This window comes from Mauremys reevesii, linkage group 3 (genome assembly GCF_016161935.1).
Source record: "Mauremys reevesii isolate NIE-2019 linkage group 3, ASM1616193v1, whole genome shotgun sequence".
Taxonomy (NCBI): Eukaryota; Metazoa; Chordata; order Testudines; family Geoemydidae; genus Mauremys; species Mauremys reevesii.
The window spans coordinates 3,387,820-3,411,623 of record NC_052625.1 but is presented as its reverse complement, the minus strand read 5'-3'; the positions used below and the strand labels follow the sequence as shown (position 1 = coordinate 3,411,623).

Here is a 23,804-nt window from a genome sequence, read left to right as displayed (position 1 = left end):
ATTTTGTAGTGTAGTCAAACCCGAGGTGTCAGTCTCAGACATGAGACACAAAAACTGGCTTTACATCCCCCCAGGCCAGCACTTGTCCTAAGTGCTGCTCATCGGGGAGAGAAAAACAGGAACAGAGCAACAATGGTGTCAGTAACAAACCGGCCACTGCTGCCACTATCTTTCCTTTGTGAAAAAGGTCTCTGCAGCCCTGTGTCACTAGCAGATCCTCCAACGAGCAGAGGAAGGGGATGGATACATACAGGGCTGACGCCGCCAAGATTTAGAGAAATCATTGCTTTTAAGAGCTAAGTATCCCGCACTTGGACCTCCATTTCATGTATATGGTGATCGAAGAACCCTGCTTCCCAGACAGTCCCACAATGCACGGGATTACCAGGCTGACAACTGTTTCTCTCTCTCACACACACACACACACACACACTTTTGCTATTTTAAAAGCAGCCTAAAACTAACGTGAAAGCCAACCCACTGGAGCCAGCAGGGCAGGAGACCTGGAGGCGTTCACCACTGCAGTGCCCAAGGAAAGAGGCAGACGTCCTGTCACTTGGGGATTCTAATACTGGACAAAGGCTGAGAAAGAAGCCCAGCACAGGCCCAGCACAGGCACCAAGCCGATGGAAAGGCCTGTCCCACTGTCTTTCCCATACTCAGCATCTATGGCCTGCTGGGTCACGACAAGGGGTAGACTGTTGGTTTCAGCAGCTAACCCTGTTAAGGCCAACGAGATGCAATGGCCGCCATAATTAGCAGCTGGCCAGAATGCCCAATTACCGCCGACTCTGAAACGCTCCCTGGGTTGTGGTGGCCCCTCCTGGCAGTACCGCTGCCCTTGCTTAGCACAGCTCCGGAGGATTATGATAACAGGCCATATGACTAATCTTTGCTCCAGGTCCTGGTGACTTGCCATGTCCCTAGAACCCTCCCTCTGCCCAGGTGAGACAATGGCTCCATCTGACATTCCTCCTCTGAGAGGAAGGCTGCAATTACTTTCCTGCTCTTCCCCTTGCACTTACAGCAGCAGGAACAGTGACTCTCATGCTCCTGGCTACACATTTCCTCAACAAAGCATTCCCCATGACCTTTCTCTCTTTCTCCTCCCGCTAAGGGCTGCTTAGTTAAGATTAGCTAGTGCCTGACGCATGCAGCACTTCACTACAGAGAGCGTTCTCAGAACTGTGCTAAATAATCGCCACAGACGCCTTAAGCCAACTGTAAAAGTAAACAAGCTGGTGCCACCAAACCAGTAACTCCATGACACATGATACAACAGACAGTCACAGATCACAGCCTCTCAGAGACACAACCCTGGGGGGGGCGGAAGGGGGGGTTAAAGCCAATCCCTGCCTGCGCTGAGCTATACTTTGCCTTCTTGACAAGCTCCCACACTTCTAACTGCCAGTGGCACATCAACACCATCCATCACATACTCTCTGCTTCCACCCCATCCTCACCTATCCCTCCTCTTCACTCTCAGCCTCCAACCTCTGACACTATCATACTGGAACCATTGGGGTCCAGAGCTTTTGCAGTGGCCTCAGAGAAGCTAGGCTACCCTGGTTCGATACTGAAGCTAAAACTTGCCCGGCACTGGTAAGCTCTAGGTCTGTGCACCCCCACTAGCCATTTTGCATTTCTGCTGGGTTGCACAGATAGGATTGCCACCATACGGGGTTTACCTGGACAGTCCAGTTTCTGGCTTCTGTGTTCAGGTGCCATTTAGGGTTGCCAGGTGCCTGGTTTTCGACCAGAAAGTCCGGTCAAAAAGGAGACCTGGCAGTGTCCGGTCACGGGACTGGACATCAAAAGCCCAGTTACTACGGGGAGACTCCAGGTCATTAACACACGCCAGCCTCTTCTCAGACTGCAGCAACTCCCGTCCCAGCCCCGGAGCAGAGGGAGCCTAGTTGAGGGGTGGGGAAGGAGGTGGAGACGATCCAGCGAGCGACAGAGGGAAGAGCAGGTAGAGGAGCGATCGACGGGGCGGGGCCTTGAGGGAAGAGACTGAGCAGGGGTGGGGTTCCCCTTTTCTCCAAGAATGAAGAAGAACTGACCTTGCTTATTTCCAGCCCAGATCAACCCCCCCCCCCCAGAAATGTACAAACCAATCGTTATATTCAGTTTTGTACAGACAGTCAAACTATGGCAAAAAGGGATACATTACTGGTCAAGATAGTCTGATCGGCTATTTAAATATAGAGTGGTCACTTGTCAAATGAGACCAACTGCAAAACTACGAAGGTTGTTTCAAAACAATTATGAATTGAAAAATTCCATTTTAAATATGAATGTAGCCGAGTCTGCTCCTCATCAAGACAAGAAACATCTCACATACACATTATCCCTCCTCCCCACCAACGCGGAGAGACTATACGGGACAGGCTGAGAGCTGCACGTGACCATCCGCCATTAATAAAACAAATGAAGGGGCTTGTAGTGAGGCGGCCTGGCTCCCGGCCGCATCTGAGACGGCCAAGCCAGAACAGCCGCCGCCGCAGTGGGCGGAGCCACTGCTGCCTGTCCCCACCCCCCGGAAGTCCAGGGGCAGGACAGGAAGTATAAAGGCCCGGCCCCCGCACTCAGTTGCTGCCCGGCGGCCGGAGAGGACAGACGCTCCTGACCGAGCTCCTGCTGGACCGAGCCTGGTACACTGAGGAGGACTGGCCGAGCCTTCCCCGAGCTCGGTACCCTGAGGAGGACAGGCCGAGCCTTCCCCGAGCCCGGTATCCTGAGGAGGACTGGCCGAGCCTTCCCCAAGCCCAGTACCCTGAGGAGGACTGGCCGAGCCTTCCTCGAGCCCGGTACCCCGAGGCGGGCTGCCCGAGCGTCCCCCCGACCCGAGTCCTGAGGAGCAGCCCGAGCTAGCCAACCCGCCGAGGAGCCCATGGTGTGGGACCCAGCGCCGGACACCAGCGATGAGCAGGTACCCATGGAGGAGGAGATGGAAAGTAGCCCGGGGGTAGCTGACCCCAGTCTGGCTACAGCAGACTTTGAGCCAATGTCGGTGTGTTGCGGTCAGGACCCCACCGACACAGCAGCAGGCTAACTGCCGCTGCTAGGGCCCCGGGCTGGGACACAGTGGAGTGGGTGGGCCTGTGTCCCCCCTGCCACCCCACTCACGGGTGGCATCTCCCCCTCACACCAGAGCTCAGACATAGAAGTCTGGACTTACCTGCTGTTGGCTCAGCCCCTGCCTGAGGGTCTGAGCCTGTGAACTACTGTTGGATGCCCCGCCCTGACCTAAGGCTGGGCTTCACTAACTGTTTGTTTTGCTCAGCTCCTGCCTGAGGACCTGAGCCCTGAACTACTGTGTGGTGGCTCAGCTCCTGCCTGAGGACCTGAGCCCTTGAACTACTGCTTGTTGCCCTGCCCTGACTAGGGCTAGGGCTTTACTGACTCTGTTTGCTCAGCCCCTGCCTGAGGGTCTGAGCCTAGAACTGCTGTCTGTTGCCCCGCCCTGACTGAGGGCTTGAGCTTAAATTACTGTTTATTTTTGCCCAGCCCCTGCCTGAGGGTCTGAGCACCTTGAACCACTGTCTGTTGCCCCGCCCTGACTGAGGGCTTGGACCTTCGGAGACTGAACTACTGATTTAGGCCGTGTAGTGAGGCGGCCTGGCTCCCGGCCGCACCTGAGACAGCCGAGCCCCCACACCGGACTCTTACAGGGCTGCATACAAAAAAACCAATGGCCCCTAGACCGGAATCCTCTACACAGCTGAAAATCACTCCTGAGGGTCATCAATAAGTTGACAAGATCCTACAGAAGTTCAAAAGGCCCAAGGAGAGGCCTGGAGGTGCGCCCTGCCTGAGAACCCAGCAAGACTGGCATCAGCACTCACGGCACTTCTTAGCAGAGAAGCTGGATCAGAGTCTAAACAAACAGCCTGGCCATACCATCAAAAATTGCAGTGGAATTTCTCTACAAATACATGTGGCAGATTCAAGTATCAACACAGAACACATTTGTGACCAGGTCTGTCCACTGCTCAATGAGCATTTGTGTGGAGTTTATGAATACCCAAAGCCCAAGCCCACTGCTAACATGAAATATTTCACATTCCAGCACCAAGAGCTAGGCTTCAAAAGCTGGAGAGAGGCAGGAGTGTTTATTCATGGGCTGGAGCTAAAGATCAGGGTATTTACTTATGCCCACGTGTGCTTGGTGGAGTCCTGCTTTGATCTTGGTGATTCAAGTAGCAAATTAATTGTAAGCAGAGTAGGAAAAATCCATGTACAGCTTCACCACTAAATATTTGTCACTGATATCTTGCTGTTTTTCAGTTCAATTTAAAGAAAGGTGCTGTCAGTTATGCCTGGACGGGGCCCTGAACTTTCCCCTACTGCCCCGGAGTAAACGAGGGCTTTTGGCTGTGTTCCACAACACAACTGTGTTCCTACAATTCCACAAGCCCTCCCAGAATGTACTGATGGACCCTAATGTCTCCAGTTTAATTGCTCTCCATTCCAGCCACTAGGCTAAACGGAGAGCTCAGCTCAACATGCCGCTCCAGTCAAGAAAGCACAAGATGTTCGTGTGCATCAAGGAATGGTAATGGAGAACTCTACAGAACATACTGTGGTGCACTCTCCGCTGGATACTGCCCGCAGTACTAGCTCAAACAGGAGTGAATGCGGTAAGTCCTAATGCCTGTGTTAGGCAGGCCAGACTAGACCCCCAGAAGGGTCCCTTCAGGCCTTGAAATCTGTGAAGCCTCGACAGGGGCTTATCACCATTGGACAGGTGAGAGAACTGAGGCAGAGAGGAAGGGTCTGTCTACACTGCAATGTCAGTGGGACTCAAATCAGCTGGTCCTGGGTTAGAGAACCCAGGGCCTGGGCATCAACACTGATTGTTAACCTCAGGTTAATTATTTTCTAACCAGGGCTCGAAACCACAGCTCTAGTGTCAACAATGCAGAATGCAGACCTGAGCCAGACCAACCATATCCCAGACTCCCTGCGCCCATCTGAAATGTGGCCGATCTAGACCTCTGACACAGTGCACAGTGGGAAAACTGGACTGGCCAACCCTGCATGTTTCATGAACAGCCTGCCACAAAATCCTGCCGAGCTGTGTGTGCTCCCAGCTACTGGAGGCACCAACATGGAGGAGGCACCTTCTGAAGAACTTCTCTTGCTTGCGCCTTCACTCTTGGGTCAGAAAATGGGCAGAGCATCCGTGAGATGCCAGTGGACATTTCTGTGGTGTTTTCTGGCCCATCAGCAAAAGGAGGCAGCAGCAGAAGAGGTGTACCCAGGCATGGAGCTGCTCATTACACTCACTGTACCCACGGATTCCCCCTACGTAGCCCGGCATGTCTGGAGCAGAGCCGCAAACACAGACTGGTGGGATCACGCTGTTATGCACACCTGGATGACCAGCCATGGCTCCAAAACTTTGGAAGGAAGACAGCTATGTTGCTGGAGCTTTGTGAGCATCCTCCATCATAAAGATACACACTTGAGGCTACCTTAGCCAATCAAGAAGCAGGTTGCTAAACTGTCTGGATGCTGGCTACCCCCAGACTGCTACAAATCCATTGCAAACCAGTCTGGGGATGAAACACTGATGATGGACAAAGTGATAGTAGAGGTTTCTGAGGCAAACAGGTGTGTAGTTTGCCACAAGGTGGCAGACAAAGGATATTACATCAGAACAGCCCTACTGGGTCAGACCAAGGGTCCGTCCAGCCCAGTGTCCTGTTTTCCAACAGTGGTCAGTGCCAGGTGCCCCAGAGGGAATGAACAGATCACTGTAATCATCAAGGGATCCCATCCCCTGTCACCCATTCCCAGCATCTGGCAAACAGAGGCCAGGGACCCCCTCCCTGCCCATCCTGGCTAATAGCCATTGATGGACCTGTCCTCCATGAACTTATCTAGTTCTTTTTTGAACCCTGTTATGGTCTTGGCCTTCACAACATCCTCTGGCAAGGAGTTCCACAGGTTGACTGTGCGTTGTGTGAAGAAATGCTTCCTTTTGTTTGTTTTAAACCTGCTGCCTATTAATTTTGTTTGGTGACCCCTAGTTCTTGTTATGAGAAGTAGTATACACTTCTTTATGTACTTTCTCTACACCAGTCATGATTTTATAGACCTCCATCATATCCCCCCTTAGGTGCCTCTTTTCCAAGCTGAACAGTCCCAGTCTTATTAATCTCTCCTCATACAGAAGCCGTTCCATACCCCTAATCATTTTTATTGCCCTTTCCTGAACCTTTTCCAATTCATATATATCTTTTTTGAGATGGGGGGGCCCACATCTGCACACAGGATGCGGGTGTACCATGAATTTATATTCCTGAAGAAACTGCTGGCTTTGAAAGAATGGGGTCTCCAAACTACACTGGGGCCACTGATGGATTCATGTGCCCACGGTTTGCCCTCCTCAGTGAGTACATAGAGCGTGAAAAGCACTGCTACACTTATGCAGGCCCTCATGGACCATAGGAGGGAGATTTATGAATGACAACATGGGTTACACTGGAAAAGTTCATGATGCCAGGGTTTTCCGCCAATCAGCCGTCTACATTCATGGACAGGCTGGGACATTATTCCCACCAAATGACATCCTAAATGGAGTTACTGTCTCACCGGTATTCTGGGGAATCCCACATATCTCCTTTCGCCTTGGCTTATGAAATTGTACCCTGATTTCAAAGGCCCTGGCAAAAGACAGTTTAATTATACTCTCAGCAGGTCCAGAATGGTGGCTGAATGTGCTTTTGGCAGACTGAAATCCTGTTTAGGGTGTCTACAGACCTGTTTGGATGCCAGTGTCATCAATGCTGTTCATTTCCTGTGCCCTTACAGTCTTTGTAAAGCCAGAACTTAGACATTTCCCCCTGAATGGGCCTGTGACCGTGAGGGGCTGCAGAACCGGCACAGAAAGGGCACCTCCCACTGCTGGAGCTGGCAACAGAGTCAGGGATGCTGTGTGCTCCCATATTAGACATGCATGGCCCAATGGAAGAGGCGATATAGTACCTTTGTGAATGTGCTTCTGGGAGGGGTGGGGAACGTTAGTGTCAGGCAATGTACTTATGAATTACATGACACACTTGAAATGGAGAGAGGGGTTATTCACACGGTGGATTGATGCAAGTGTGACTTGCTATAGATAACTGTACTGAGGGATAGTCTTTGCATACTAATTCCTAATTGTCCACGATCAGTTGTTTACCTTTATTATTTTCAACACACATCCTGTAATGTGAAGCAGTGACAGAAATAAACTTTCCAGATAAAATAAAGAAGTTTTTATTTGTAAACATAAGGAATTACAACATTCACCCATTGCCAGGCAGGACAGCTGCCATTACCAGACCTAAACCCCAGTAACATCAGACCCTTACAGAAAAACAGAGTGCATGAACAAGTGCAAACAGTGGAACCCTGGACAAGACAGAAAACCCCTACCAAGGCATGGCCCCGGCCCCCCAGTCTCCTCTCCCTTCATTCCCTGTGCACATGGCACTGTGGAAAGGGGTCAATATGAAGGGCTGCATGGGGCAAGGTTGCCCTGGCCAGCCACTCATGGGACCTAACTCCATGGGCCACCCAACCATGGAGTCTTCCAAGCTGCTTCTGGACTGTGGCTCAGGGTAGCGCACAAGGAACTCAGGTTGTGGTCTGGGTGATGCAGCAGGAGCCTCCACTCTTGCAGTCATTAGTGATCTGAGCCACTCAAAGGGCTCTTTCTGCTGAGCTCTGTCCTCCCTTAGCTGCCGTTCCTGTTCCGGGAACTGCAAAGCAAGTAACTGCTCCTGTGCTGAAACCCCATCCTCAAGCTGTGCAGCCGGCCTGGGCCTTTCCTCTTGCCTTGCAGCCTGCCTTTTCTCTAGCTGCACGTCCCTCTGTCTTTGGTACTGGGCCTGCTCGTTGGCCCTCTCCAGAACTTCAGCCAGAAGTTCATCACGGAAACAATTCCTCCTGGAACAGTCCATGCAGGTGTGTTGGCCCAGGCTTCTGCTGTGCAAGTGCTGTAGCCAGTAGAGAGCGAGGAGCCTGGAACAGGACAAGACCCAGACAGTTATAGTCTCCAATAGCTCACTGCAGGAACACAGAAAAAATCCTTGTGGAATTTCAAGGACATAAAATGATACTGCTACACACTGAATGTCAGTATATTGTGAGAAGGATGCTTCAGGCCACAGGCGCTCCCTGGACACAGCCTGCTTAATTCCATGCAAAGCTGCATTTTTCACGTGAGAAAATTGCAAAACTACTTGGGTTTGGGGCAAGGGGGGCTGCCATCAGTGGCTGTGCTACGAAAGCTTTTTCTATCATTTCAGGCCTTCCACATTTTGGGGGACATAACAGTTCTTGTGGTGCCTGATTGGCAAAGAGAGGTTAGTCCAAGCTGCTGCTGGGAAACCTGCCGTTTATGCAAGCAAAGGATTCAAACAAAGCGACTAAGCAGCTTATCGATGAGTGGAGTGGGCTGGTCAGCTACCAAGGAAAATATGCCCTAAAATGTGACTACCTATCTAGAGCAGTGGTTTTCAACCTGTGGTTTTCAGACCCTGGGGGTTCACAAAAGGTTGTCGTTACCATAGAACAGTGGTTTTCAACCTATGGTCCGTGAACCCGCAAGGGTCCCCAGACTTTGGCTATTTTAGATAAAGGGGTCTGCACTGCCAAATTTTTAAAGGGTCCACACATGAAAAAAGGTTGAAAACAACTGATCTAGAGTTCCTGCTTCAGGAAAAGTTTGCAGAGATCAGCACCCAAGATTGGGCCAGAACTCATGAGGGAATCAATAGGTTGCTGCTGCGTTAGCTTCCATGGCTTACCATTATGGCTGCATACAAACACACAGGATTCCTCCCCGCCCATGGCACGATTCTGGGCAAAATTACAAACCCCAGTCATATTTGGGACAAGCGATTCCATCACCTGTGGACTGCATGGACTACCTTGAACTGAAATGGACTAGATTTGTAAATGGAACAGATTACCACTCCCACGGTCACTGTTTCCAGGTGGCTCAGTAGACCACCAACTGGTTACAGAGCAGCATATCTATAAGCATGGCAATGTGTGGTTATTTTTAAGAAACAGGAATGGCCCTAGCAAAAATCTGCACCTTTCCTGTAAAAGTTCACTGCAAAGGTGTTCCTCACTGTTTGCATGGCAGTTGCCATTTTGAATCCCACTTGGTGGTGGAGGAGGTGGAGGGAGGACGCCAAGGCACTGGCATACAATCCCCCATTAGTGGATACACATTGCTAGCCGGGGCTTCTCATAACTTTTGCATTGGTTCCTAGAGCAGAAATCCCTCCCATTCCTATATTAATAAGCCAGAAACTTACCAGGCTCAGGGGCGGCTTCTGATCCCTTCTGCTGCCTGCTCCACTGCCGGCTGTTCCTGGGAGGGGCATCGAACAGCTGGACCCGTGGCCCAGAGCCTGCTCTGGGGCTGCTTTCAGTAACCGAGTGATTTTGTTGTTCCCACACGGTGCCTGCTGCTGGCTCCCATCAGTCCCAGGCTGGATTCTGGGATCAGCAGAACACTGTCCCAGCTGAGCAGCTCATCATGCACCACCGCTGGCTTGATGCTAGGTTTAGTGTCCGGCACCCAAACACCTCATCAGATGGGCACAATGTCGGCAAGTTGCCCACCGTGTGGTTCTGGCCCCTGGTTTTCCAGGACTCACTATTCAGCTGCTTATCCCACAGTCTGCACTGGTCACAGGTCCAGTAAATTTGCAGCACTGCCAGCTGCTTTTAACCTCTAGAACTGAGCAGCAAGCTGGGGATAAGGAATTACTGTTTCTGATTCAGACTCTGTGGGGAGAGATGTTTTATGGCCTTTATTCAAACTTCTCCATAAAAAGCCCCCTGGGCACTCTGCTCTGACACACTGGTGACCTGCGAGGTCCAAGGACGCACACCATGGTACTATGTAGAGCCAGCGTACCGAGATCCGGATACTATATACCGCCTGCTCTCCGAGACCCAGTCTTCCCCTTCTACCTGCCTGCTGTGATAAGTGAAGGAGAAGTTTTATTCACCTGCAGAAATACCCCAGAGATCTGCATGTTACATATTCTCTGCTTTATCCAGCAAGGATCAGGCTGGGCTGAGCTGACAGACACACGCAAAACGTGCCAGAAGGCTTCACGCTCAAGCTGCACGATCTAGGAGGAAGACATGACTTGAAAGCTGCAACATGCAGTGTCCTGAATGGGCTCTTAGTTGTTTACAACTAGGCCAATCTGATGGGCAGGTTTACATATTTTTTTAGTTTGTGTTTTAAAAATTGACTGAAAATGCAAACAATTTAAGGCTAAAAAGAGGCTGAGTGAGATGCAACAGTATGGAAGTTGTTCATTTGTTTTAAAATCCCTGAAGAAATTAACATAATTCCCAACTTCAGACACGCTTCCCCCCATTGTCTCTTCAATGCATGTCCCAGCATGTTACTTCAATTCAGGGGGGTTGTGTTTAACCCTAAAAATAAAAGAGCCCTTATTTACAGTAGGAAGAAATTCACATGCCTACACCAACGTCCATTCTTCAGATAGGTTTCTATGAGCAATCAGCTTCTGATTCTTCCTCATCATGGCAAAGCTAGGTATTCAGCTTTGACAAGGGATTTAATGCTGCTCGGTTTAATTCCTTGTTTGTATAATCCACAGCTCAGCTCTTGGATGGCGGTCAGTTCAGTGCGGCTGCAAAGCCAGAACTGGGGTCTCATCAGTTCAGAGCAGCCCACAGGAGTATGGGGTTGGTTTATTTTTTAAATTTCATAGCAACTGAGTTGTGAACAAAATAGCTATTCAGAGCCCAGAGGGATTTTTGCTCAGCTTAACCATTTAAATGGTTGGTACAAAGTCTGTATCATTCAGAGAGAACACCTTTGACGATGGGTCCTCAATCTAGCAGAGAAAGGTAAAATCCAATGGCTGGAAGTTGAAACTAGACAAACAGATTGTAAATAAGGTGTAAATTTTTAACAGTGACGGTAATTAACCATTGGAACAATTTACCAAGGGTCGTGGTGGAGTCTCCATCCCTGATGTCTTTAAAATCAATATTGGATGTTTTTCTAAAGGATCTGTTCAAGGAATTAATTCAGGGCCATTCTCTGGCCCATTTTATACAGAAGGTCACAGACTACAGGATTTCAATTGCCTGGGAATCTATGAACAAGAAAAGTCCTGTAAAACGGAGAGTAGGGTTAAAACCAGGAAAGGCCTGGATTCAGCTAAGCAGTATCAAGACATTAAATTTAGGAAAAAACTCTCCTTAACCATGATCCTCAGAAGTGGGATGAATCACCTAGAGGGCACCATCACCACCAACAGACAATTCACTACATGGGTAAGAGCTAGTAATTTCAGCTGCATATTTCAATATTGGTCAGCTCAGATGCAAAGGATGTGCCCCCATGACAGCAGGGCCTCAAGTCAGGGGCTGGTCCTGGGCCAATTTCAAGGATGGAGAGCTAAGCTTGGGTAAGAGCAGGACTTGCACACTGATGCAAACTAGAAAATGTACAGAAGAAACTGACTTGGGCCATAATTCCTTTGCTAGTAATTCATATCTGGCATGCCAGAGTCTGCCATCGTGGGAACAACTACAAGATCTAACCAAAGAGGATGGGCTGGCGGATCAAATCCAAAGTCGCTTCAGTAACTAAAAGAGGGCAAGTGAGACGAGGAAGGTGAAATGATCTGTGTAAACTGGATCAATCCAACATTTCCTCCAAAATGACAGTCCCTCTTTACTGAGCACGCTCAACTGCTGTCGGGTGACAGCTCTTCAGTCAGGAAAGGAACAATGGAGAAACCCTCCCTCTGGGACCTATGAGACTGAACATCACCAAATAAATTCTATATTTAAGGTCAGCCTTCCTATTAAAGCGGTCAGACAAAGTTAAAGTTTGGATCTACATTTACAATGGCTTCAAGTGTGCACATGGGACAATCTCACAGATACTGCAGTTCACGAGCAGGCAGCACACAGACACATACAAAGAATACATTTAGAACAGAACTTTAGCAGAGCAACACAGAAACATCAATAATTGTCTCCTTTGGCCCAAAATGAGAAAAAAGCCCAGCCACGAAATGCAGCGTAACTGTGCTTATGACAGAACAAGATTTATGAGCAAGTTGATGAAATACTGAGGCCTGTTTACAAGAGATTTTGCAAGTTTGTCAGGGAGGAGACAACACAGCTTTTGTAAAGGAAAAGCATGCCTCACTAATCTACTAGAATTGTTTGTGGATGATCAACAAATATGTGGACAAGGATCTCTCATCAATATAGTGTACTTGGACTTTCAAAAAGCCTTTGACAAAGTCCCTCACCAAATGCTCTTCAGCAAAGTAAGCTGCCATGGGATAAGAGGGAAGGTTCCTCTCATGGATCAGTAACTGGTTAAAAGAAAGGAAACAAAGGGAAGGAAAAAATTATTAGTTTTCAGACTGGAGAAAGGTAAATAGCAAGGTGTCCAAGGGATCTGTATGGGGACCAGTGCTGTTCAACATATTCATAAATAATCTGGAAAAAGGGGTAACCAGTGAGGTGGCAAAATTTGCAGATGATACAAAATTACTCAAGATAGTTAAATCCAAAGCAGACTGAAGAGTTACAAAGGGCTCTCACACCACTAAATGATGGGGCAACAAAATGGCAAATGAAATTCAATGTTGATAAATGCAAAATAATGCACATTGGAAAACAATCCTAACTACACATACAAAACAATGGGGTCTAAATTAGCTGTTACCGCTCAAGAAAGATCTTGAAGTTATCATGGATAGTTCTCTGAAAACACCTGGTAAATATGTACTGGCAGTCAAAAAAGCCAACAATGTTAGAAACCATTAGGGGAGGGACAAATAAGACAGAAAATATCATAATGCCACTATAAAAATCCATGGTATGCCCACACCTTGAATATTGCCTGCAGTTCTGGTCACCCAGTCTCAAAAAAGATATTAGAACTGCAAAAGGTACAAAGGCAACGAAAGTGATTAGGGGTATTGAGCAGCTTCTATATGAAGAGAGATTAAAAAGACTGGAACTGTACAGCTTGAAAGAGAGACGACTAAGGGGGGGGGGAAGATATGACAGAGGTCTATAAAATCATGAATAATTTGGAGAAAGTGACCAGGAAAGTGTTATTTACTCCTTCACATAACACATGAACCAGTGGTCACCCAACTAAATTAATAGGCAGCAGGTCTAAAATCAAACAAAAGGAAGTATTCCTGCACACAATGTACAGTCGACCCGTGGAACTCCTTGCCAGGAAAGCTCCAACTCATGTTGGAAAGCCAAAAGTATAACTGGGTTCAAAAAACAATTTGCTAAGTTCATGGAGAATAGCCACTGAGGGACCTTATTAGCCAAGGTTGTCAGGGATGCAACCTCATGCTCTGGGTGTCCCTAAGCCCCTGACTGCCAGAAGCAGGGACTGGATGACAGGGGATGGATCACACAATAATTCTGTTCATTCCCTGTGAAGCATCTGGCACTGGCCACCATCAGAAGACGGGATACTGGGCTAGCTGGACCATTGGTCTGCCCCAGCACGGCCGTTCTTATGTTCTTAGGGGAATGAAGAGCTTCCAGTCAGAGCTTTGTCAAGTTCTGAGCACTAAAACCAGATTCCCAGGCTGCTGTGAGCCAGTCAGCAATTCCGGTGCTAATTAGTTAAACAAAAGCTGCATTTTGTGCATGCTGCCTCCAAATTGCATGTTATTTCCAGTCCAATAGCAGCGCCCAATCACAGCTCCTTACACATGAAGGGTAAAGCTGGAGCGCTGAATACCATTCCATCAGACATGCAATGTTACTCCCCTCCGACACGTTTAGCTTTATGCAAACACCAAGCTCTGTAGCAGAAACAGACCAGGACTACTGTATATTAATGTACCGGTATTTCCTCTTCAAGGAACAGACGAGAAGGGAGTGCCACAGAGTGCATATTGCCCAAAGGCAGTATTTAAAGGAGTTGATCTTGCAACAAAAATCCAGAGCTGTTTGAGAGGGTAACGAAACACTTCGGCACACAAGTGCACGCACAGGAGCCTTGGGAAGCAGGCCTGAATCCCTCTGGTGGGTGAGCCAAAGAAGGGTGCCTGGGCTCATACACCTGCAGGGAGGGAAGAGGCAGCTGAGCGTAAGAACCGTTCCGCGCTCCTATTCGTTAGGTAGCTCCTTTATCCAGGACCTGCCCAGAGAGGCACTTACCAGTCAGGTGATTGGTACAGTTTAGCTCTCGCTATGGCAAGGGAGCCCCACGGGGGGGGGGGGGGGGAGAGAACGGAACAGGAAAGGGAGGCTCCATTGGTCTGAAGAAGAGAGCAGCAGCAAGAGAAGAGATGCCAAGCCAAAGGGGAGAGGGGAACACAGAGGGGGAACTGCAAACGTCCGCCGGGGAAGGACGTAAAACCTGCTTTGGATTCTTAACACTGGAGCTCTCACAGCACTGTGAATTGCAGAGGCTTTTTATAACATGTTATTAAGCTTCTCGGTTTCGCTGCATTTCTCTGGGCAGCCTCCCCCAGCTCCATCAGACACACAAACCCAAAGCAACAGGAGGCCAGGAGAACTGGAGCACATAGGCGAAAGGCCAAGCTCACTCGCCAAGTCCCTGCCGGAGTGCTCAGCTGCAGTGACGGCTACAAAAAAGTCATTTTAATACTTGTAACTTGGGTCTTATTTTTATATTTGAAACCCCCCTTGCCTTGACCGGAATGATTGTGATGCTGGGACCCTTACTCCTCACACATCCTCCTTACTGTTTGCCACGTGGTGCACCAGGGCTGAGTTCAGCCTCGGAGCCCCACAGAAAAGGTACCCTCGTCTAAGTCTCTGAATCACCTAACAGTACGTCTACACTGCAGGAAAACCCTGAGGTAGACAGTCTCAGAGCCCAGATCAACTCACTTGGGCTCATGCTAAGGGGCTAAACATTGCAGTGTAGATGTTTGGGCTGGAGCTGGAACCTGGGCTCTGACATCCAGTGGAAGGGGGCGGGGGGCACAGAGCCTGGGCTCCAGCCCAAGAGGGAACATCTGCACTGCAACTTTTAGCCCCATAGAGCAAGCCTGAGACAGCTGACCTGGGCTCTGAGACTCGCTGTCACAAGGTGGCTTTTTGGCTTTGTTTGCCCTGTAGACACACACTTTTGGCTGTTGAAATAACACAGGGTAGAACGTAAGTTTCAGTGGGGTTGTGTTTTTGTTTTTTACCCAAAATGTTTATCTGCAGTGGGTTTTCCCTGAATAGCTTCACCGGAGAAGCAAATTTAAATAAGGAGGGATTCACGGATCTGAGAGTCAGATGGCGTGTCCAGGGGCTAGAGAATCTGAGCTTTTATTTCAAAAGGTCAGCTTCTATGCCGCCCGGATGTAAGGAAAGCCTTCAAAACGCGAGATCGAAGTGCCGCACATCGGCGTTGATTTCCCAGAGCTACGGACAGGCTGAAATACTGGCTCTCAGAGGGGCAACAATCTCTCCATCCCCATCACCACAGTGTCTGCACATCTCAACCTTTAATGCATTGTCCCCATCTCTCAAACAGGGACCAAGGCACAGAGATTTGTCCAAGATCACAACACAAGCAGCCAGTCGTGGAGCAGGAAACTGAACTCGGGTCTCCCTGCACCCTGGCCAGCACCCCATCCTTCTTCTTTAAGGCAAGAACTCCCTCCACCCCATTCATCTCACTAAGGTGAGACCTCTAAAGCACTGAGCATCTGAGCAGATGAAAACAGGAAGGGAGCGGGAGGAAAACAAACAGGAATAGAAGTTGGGAGGGGCCGTGAGGAAGAAAATCCGAAGATGCAGAGTGCAGGAAAGGGGAGACAAAGGAGAAGCGAAGGACAGATGAACAGTGATGCTGGCAAGAATGCTTCCTACGAAGCGCTGCCAAGTTCGACAATCAGCTGTTGAATAAATCATGGTAACTAAAATGCAGTCAATATGGAAGGACCAGATTCTATCCTTGAGGTTTGGGCAAACTTCCCACTGACATCACAGTGGGAGATCTGTGACGGACTGAGGGTCGGACACAGGCCTAAGGGTATACCCCAGTCCATAGGATCACGGAGGTGCTGGTCCCAACTCCATACTCAAGGTTGTGTTACTTAGAGTTCAATTTACCAGCAACTTTCTATGAGATTTTCATTGAAAAGTTTTTTAATGGCACAAGCCAAATCACACAAAATAAACTGAGCATTATTTGAAGTTTTCATGATGGTTTGATGAGACCTACAATATCACTTATACATCAAGAGCATCTACAGAGCATTTTGCAACTTTTTAGACATAGCGGCAAAGCAAACCCGCAGAATCGGATGACAAGCAGCACAAACACCATCAAACCAGGCATTCAAATCTCACCTCTTCTGTTTAAATTCCCAAGCAATTAACTATGGCCACCCCAGAAATGCCACTGAACACCACTTTAAAAAGAAGCTAGCAGCGAGCTTATGCAAGATCACTTCAGGCCCATAACCCAGGTTTCTAACATAGAATCATACAAAGGCAGGGCTGGAAGAGATCTCAAGACATCATCTAAACAAGACCCTGTGCGCTGAGGCAGGACCAAGTAAACCTAGACCACCCTTGACAGGTGTTTGGTCCAACCTGTTCTTAAACACCTCCAATGATGGAAATTCCACGGTCTCTGTGGTAACCTGTTCCAGTGCCTAACCAGCCTTAGAGTTAGAAAGCTCTTCCTAACACGACAAATTCCAGTCATATCCACTGCACCAAATGTCTTCCAGAGTGACTAAACCCGTTTGGATTATCCCATCCCTAGCTACTATTACCCACAGCCCTCTCATCACCAGAGACAGGGTTCAGGATTCATGATCACCATTGTTCCACTGCTGACTAATACATAGCGTGTTACACACATGGGTTGTGGGTGTTAAGGCAACACCCATGTGGTGAGCCCCTCTGTCACCAATCCACAGAGGATGAGAGTCTGATAGTTCTTAACATGAGAGCCTGGCTTTTCAGCAGAAGCTGTAAAGATTCATAAAACCTTAACAGTGACCTCCGCAGCATTAAGGCAGAATAACTTTCCAAATGCACATGATACGTGACAGTCAGACGTGCCGATCTGTTAATGCCTTGCTGGACAGGACACGTTTGATGAAGCTGGGCACATATTGCTTTTGGGAATCTTTGGGAGATGGAAATGAACGGCTTCCGGGGCACTGGAGTGTGTTATTGACAGCGCTGTAAGTGATGTGCATTCCTTGCCACCTTCACAAGTCTTCCCCAGGCTGTTAAGGGCTTGGGGAGATGGACCTGAACCCCCCCAACCTGTACTGCCACTAAGTAGTTTTTAATTGTTAATCAAAAATAGAATCTGACACTCTCCACACACTCAGCTAAGACTTATCAGAGCCTGCTGAAGCCCCTCCCCTTTGTGACATCACAAGTACTCCCTCCCCAGCCTAAGCAGGGCGCCAAGTCAGGGGCTGGTACTGGGCTAATTTCAAGGACGGAGAGCTAGGCCTTGTCTATGCAAGGGATGCGCCCCCATGACAGCCACCAGCAGAGCTGCCCCAGTTCACTCCTCTGGTATGGCCAGAAAGTCACAATCTGCACCACAGGCGCTCACCCTTGCTTGAAATCAGAGTAAACTCCTTCACGATGCATTAAGGCCTTGCCATGGGAACCCCCGGTGAAATTCTACGACCTACATTTCACACGAGGTCAGACTAGATGGTCCCCACAGTCCCTTCTGGCCTTAAAGATGGATGAAAACAAGTAAATTACATGCAAAAAAAAAAACCCTATGGTAATATAATGCTAAACATGCAAGTAAGTCACAAACAAGCCAGTAAAGGCAAGAGTTAAGAGTCCCAGCCGGAACACTAACGTGGTTCCACTACAAAGCTACAATTTCTATTACTTTGTTTCTTGTTAACTATATAAATACATCCTTATTTATGCTATGGAGCACAACACCCCGTATGTCTTATGGGATCAAGGTAATGCAGCTGTTGCCTTAACTGCCATATTTCCTGTGTGATGTTACTGTATTATCTTATCACTGCATGAATACTATTTTTGCATTATGAATGTGTGCCTTGCATTTCCCTAATCAATCAAACTCTCCAGCAACATGAAGACTTTGCTTTCTGAGGCCCCATGTATGAAGTAATTTTGATTCATGAAGCACACACAGAGGTCTCTGCAAAGCATAAAGCTTGGGGACAGCACAAGTAGGATTGTATTAATCAGTGTTTTAGGCACCTGCCTACCACGCATCCTTAGTAATTCCTTTCAATTCCTCCTGCTAAACTTGATAAATCAATACAAATTTGAGCCATGAAGTGCCAGCTTCAGAGGGAGCGCTTCAGCGTGTAACCTTTGCAGTTTAATGTCACCCTTTTTACTACACGTACAGTGCCCACAAGTGTGATGGGTGCTTTACTGATCAAATAAAGACACAGCCCCTACCTTGCCAGACAACAAAGGGATCACCACACAAAGAATGCAATTTGCACTAACAAGCAAGCAATATACTCAAGCCTCAACCCAGTGCAAGTTCCTGCAGGGAGAATGGCTGCTTTTACAACTTAACAGCTCATTTATTTCAAAAGCCCCTGGTATTCCACCCACAATGCTCATGTTGCTGCACTGTGAGGTAACTAATCATACCAGCTGAATCTTCACTGCACTCTTGTACAGTTATCCTGTTGCATGCGTGGCTTCTTGCCACTCTTTCCTGTTTGAAGAAGGAGCCTAGTACTTAAATATTTCAGATACTTAATACAGCCCCACACTGCATTAGCTACATACTGGAAGAATGTAAATAGCAGCCCTTAAAGTAACATTTAAAACCAGCAACAGGAGGTGGTTACCAAACTTTTCCGATTAAGCATTTAGAAGCACTGGCGGTTGCTGGAGTCCTGACATTTCCAAGGGCTCCAGTTGCTGGTCTCTCCACTCACATCTGGTTGCTCCCATTGTTACAGAATGGACTGTTCATCAGATCTAAATTACCAATTAATTAGGGGGAAAAAGGCACTGTCAGATCAGAGCAGGGCCCATCTGCCCTGTCTCCAACAGCAGTCTTGACCTGGTGTTTTAGCTAGAGGAAGGTACAAGAACACTCTCCAACTGGGTAACTGTGGAATAACCTGTCCACAGAGTAAGTTTCTTCTTACTCCTATCAGTTAGAACCTACATTATGCTATGAAGCAGGAGGGATTATACGGTATATTAGTTACTTAATATAACGAGATATTGTCCTCCACATGAACATAATCCTCTTTTGAATCCTAAACTTGTTACTTCAAGTTTTAAGTTTTTAAAAAAACATAAGAAGTTTCATACAAAAAATGTTAACATGTTAAGTCTGCAGAATCAAAAGCTGGAAAAGGCCAGAATTAAGGTTGCCGCTGTATACTGCCTTGTGCGTATGTATTATGATACAGCCTTCAACTGCATGGTGACATGTCGAATGCCTCATTCCATACACAGGATGGATGGTGCTGATTTAATTGGCCCCAGACCTTATTTGATAAGAACAGATTTCTTCAAAGTCCGATGATACATAGAGTACATTGTTAGCAATAACCCAAATGTAGGTGACTAGATTTAACAATACGGTTTAGATATCAGAATGTGAATACTCGGGTACATCCCTCATGAAAAGTTGTACAAAGTGGGGGTGGAAAGCAAAATACACCAATGAGTGGAGATTGTCCCTCAGTAATTGAGAATTAGGTAGGTCGTCCATTTAGAAAATACAATCCATGAGGGAAGTGTTTCAGTTACTTTCTGAAACACTGCACTTCTCATTACACACTATTCAAACCCTGCTCTGAATACAGCTTAGTTTCCTCAAGGGCTTTTCTATGGTGCTCATCACTACAGCGTCTGAGTGCTTCACAAACAATCTTCACAACACCTCTGTGAGAGGAGATATAATTATCCCCATTATACAGGTGGGGGACTGAGGCACAGAGAGATTAAGGTCTTAAGTATCCACTAACATGGGTGTGCAATTTGACACACCTAGGCACTGATTTGTCACAGTAGCATTGTGTAGCACTGTCTTTGTTCAGAACACAGCTCCCATTGCTTTCAGTTGGAAGTGTGAGCATTCAGCACTTCTGCAGATCAGACCCCAGGTGGCTCAAGATGGATACTCTGAAAATGAGGAACACTGAGTGGCCATCTGTGAAAGTTTTCATTTGTGACTTGCCCGGTATCATATAGAAACTCTGTGGCAGAGGCAGGGATAGAACCCAGGGCAGCATTCAACTTGTCTTTAGCATGAGGCGATCCTTTTTCTTCCTGCAGTTCCCTGATTCATTCACCACACACCTTTCCAATTCTGCAACACATGAAGCAGAGCTCCTAACAGGCAAGTTTCATTCACTACACAATGCACAACCCTAATTCAGTCCCTGAGCAATCTGTCCTGTGGAAAAAAAACAGGACGTGATCATGTAATTAAAGATGGACTCATGACGCATATGCACAAAGGGGCCAATTTAAGACTCTCAGGGAACCTCAATTTTGGCATTTCCTAGCTTTTCCATGTTCACTTTGCAACTTTCATGTTCTCTTAACGCTGGTGTTTTTATGCAATTTGTGTATTTATTACACACTGATCCTAGTACAGGCTTTTGGAGCAACCACACTGGTAACCTTTTACTACAGTGAAAGTTGGCCATTTATTCCTCTGATTTCTCATCGCAGCTTTCTAATAGGACAGAACTTTGCCTCTCACCCTGGGACTACTTAATTTCCTTAATGGACTCTTGTGATGAACTCTGCCAAAGCCGCACTGGAAAGTACAAATAAAATTATATCACTGGTATTGGAAACATATCCCTCCAAAAATATATTCATTCTCTCTAATGCACATTTCACAGTGTGTTAAAATAAATAATTTGACAACTTAACTCACACATTAGAAAGCTGTAGATATTAAAAAAACAAATGCTGTCTGAGTCATCCAAATAACCTAAGCACTGAAGAGTCTGGAAATACTCTGCCAGGAACCCCACATGCTTTATAAAGTTAAGTATTTCCAGATTCATGCTTAGATTCCCCCCCCCCCCATAACAGCCTTCTAATTTCCTCACTTTCAAAACTATGGTTGTGGTTATAACTAAGCGTCACAAGCAAAAAGCTTAGCCACTGTGGAATTAAATTTGCTGGCAGTCAAGACAGCCCTGTGCTCCTCAAGTCCTTCTAGAATATTAGAGTTTCCTTCCCAAAACTTAAAGGCTGGAAAACCACGAAATGCTGAGTTAAGGTCCCCTGACAAGGAAAAGCAAACCAAAATCGTTAGAAAAGGCAGAGCTACGGGACACTTCCTACATATCACTATCACACCACCTTACTGCTGCCCCTGGGGAAATGGCAACAGGACCTGGGAATATCCAGTTCCTTACCCTCCCCTTCTCTCTGCCCACCTCCGTCCAGCACAGCACTCCTGTTCACACAGCCAACAGGCACAGCACCTCTGACCCAGGGAGTACTTGCTGCTGGTTTGTGGAGATCACACTTTATACAGCAGCTACAGGAGGGTAAGAGGCTGTCACCTCTCTTATGGACATGCCAGGGTAGGGATCCAAGAGGGGAGAGTTACCTGACCATAATACACATTTCAAATCCTAAAAACAAGCCAGCTAAACCCAACTCCCTTTACTCTCACTTCAGGTCTTGCTAGTTTAGAACGAAGTTCCAAATTGCAAGATCTAAAAGATTTTGATTAAAGCTGATACAGCTTGAAGCGATTGTTTACAGGGCACGCAGCCATCCTGCATCAAGCAGTAACACTGGGTGAAGTGGATAAAAAGCAAGTGGCCACCCGGCTTCCTTTCAGCTTTTAGGGAGCATTCCATGCCCGTGGGGTCTCACTGCTTTGCAGTCCCTGTGCTCAGCTGAAGGGCTCCCCCATTACTGGGGCGGGCCGGGACGGAGGGAAGTGAGCAGGCAGGAGTACACCTTCTGGAAAGCTGGGACTGAAAAGGACTGGTGGAAACCAGCTGCACATGAGCTCCCAGAGCAATGCGGTGGCCAAAGGGGCTAACTAAGGTGATCCTTGCACGTATGAACTAGCAGGGAACAAAGAAGGGCACAGGGCGATGTTATCTCGGTACACGAGGTAGGGAACACCCCGGCTGGGGCAGTGTCCGGGTCTGGTGTCCGCACTTCCAAAGGAGGCTGAACATTTGAAAAGAGCCCCAAGAACGAGTCACAGCCCGCGGAACCCACCTCACCACGAGAAACATACAGCGCAGCGGCAACTGCATCGCCGCACGGAGGGTGCCAGGCGAAGCGCGGCGGGACAATGAAAAGTTCTTCACCCGAACAAGCGAGCTCCGGGCCAGCGGCCGGGGAGCGCGCCCGGGGGGAGCGGGGAACAGCCCCACGGGCCGGGCTCGGGGGAGACACGCTCCTGCTGGCCCCGGTTCCTGCGCCCGGGCGGGCCTGGCTGGAGAGCGGAGGGGCCCCGCTCCCCCCGTACGAGTCCCGGACCGGCTCTCAGCCAGCGCGCTCCGCGGGCGGGCGGGTCCCGGGCCGGCCCCAGTCTCCGAGCCCGGGGGGCTGCGGAAGAACCGGCCGCCCCTGCACGTCCGGACCCAGCCAAGGGGGCTGCGCTCCCCCGGCGCCCCCCGCGCCTGCTCCCGCCCGGACCCCGCCCCCGCCCCGTGCGAGCCGCGGCTGGGCCCGGCCGCCCCGCACTCACCGAGCAGCAGCAGGAGCCAGACCCCCCGCGCCGCCTCCATCGCAGCCCGCCGGGTCCGCGCCGCCGCGCTCACTCCATGCCCAGGCCGCCGCCGCCGCGCCCCGCCCGCCAGCTCCGCCCCGCCCCGCCCCACACAGGTGGGGCTTCCGGCGGGGGGGGGTCCGCACCGGAAACCGCCCTCATCAGCGCCACGACCTCTGACCCCGGGGAGGCGCCGCGACCCCCTCTGGAACGCGGACCCCCTCCCCCACCGCCCCCGCGGGGCCGTCACCTAGCAACTGCTCTCCGGCCCCGCCCCTTAGCGACAGCCCTCGTCCCTCCCCTACCAACTGACCCCCCCCCCAACCCTGTCCCTTGGCTACTGGACCCCGGCCCGGCTCCTTCCCTAGCAACTGATCCCGCCCCCAACCCCACCCCATAGCTACAGACTCCAGCCGGCCCCGCCCCTAGCATCTGACCCCCCCCCGCCCCCAAAGCTACTGACCCTCCCCTAGCAACTGACCCCGCCCATAGCCACTGACGGTCACCCTGGCTCCTCCCCTAGCAACTGACTCCCCTGGTCCATCCTCCGGCCGTTCCCCTTAGCAACACATTTCCCTCCTCCCTTCCCTAGCAACTAACCCCCGCCCCCAATCCTGTCCCTTACCTATTGACCCCGTCCCCAGACCCTCTCCTAGCAACTGACCACCCCCAAGCTCCACCTCCGGCCCCACCCCTTAGTGACTGACCCAGGGGGGGTCCTGCCCTGCCCTTAGTAACTCACCCCTGCTCCCACGGGGCCCTGCCCCCAGTGACTCACCCCACCCCAGCTCCTCCCCTTAGCAACTGACCCCCCATGGGCCCCACCCTAAGTGACAGACACCCCCACTTACCCTAGCCTGGCTGGATACACCAACACCCCCCCCACCCGGCATGCAGTACGCTGCCACCACCCCTCCCCACATGCCCACTGCCAGGTCAGGGCAACAGCACCCACTTGCTCCCTGGAGGGCACCTACTCGGGGCTCCTGGCTCCCAGCCATCACCTCCCTGGGGCAGAGGCCTGCATCTCGTGCCCTCCTGGCCAGGGTCTGAGCAGGCTGCCCAGATCTTC

The 23,804-nt window shown here is 49.4% G+C and overlaps 1 protein-coding gene and 1 long non-coding RNA gene across 2 annotated transcripts in view; both read right to left on the bottom strand.

Annotated features, from left to right (window-relative positions):
* The window catches only part of PTK7 (protein tyrosine kinase 7 (inactive)), a 102,481-nt gene extending 79,708 nt beyond the window's left edge, over positions 1–22,773 (bottom strand). The window contains exon 1 of the mRNA XM_039531483.1: positions 22,712–22,773. Within this exon, the coding sequence (XP_039387417.1) occupies positions 22,712–22,751 (40 nt within the window). The 5' untranslated portion in view covers positions 22,752–22,773. The remainder of the gene's footprint in view (positions 1–22,711) is intronic.
* On the bottom strand, positions 7,246–9,979 carry LOC120401456. The gene is made up of 2 exons (XR_005596456.1): positions 9,324–9,979; positions 7,246–8,016 (listed from the first exon to the last, which is right to left on the bottom strand). It is a non-coding gene; the product is annotated as an uncharacterized LOC120401456 (long non-coding RNA).
* Positions 22,774–23,804: the final 1,031 nt, after the last annotated feature.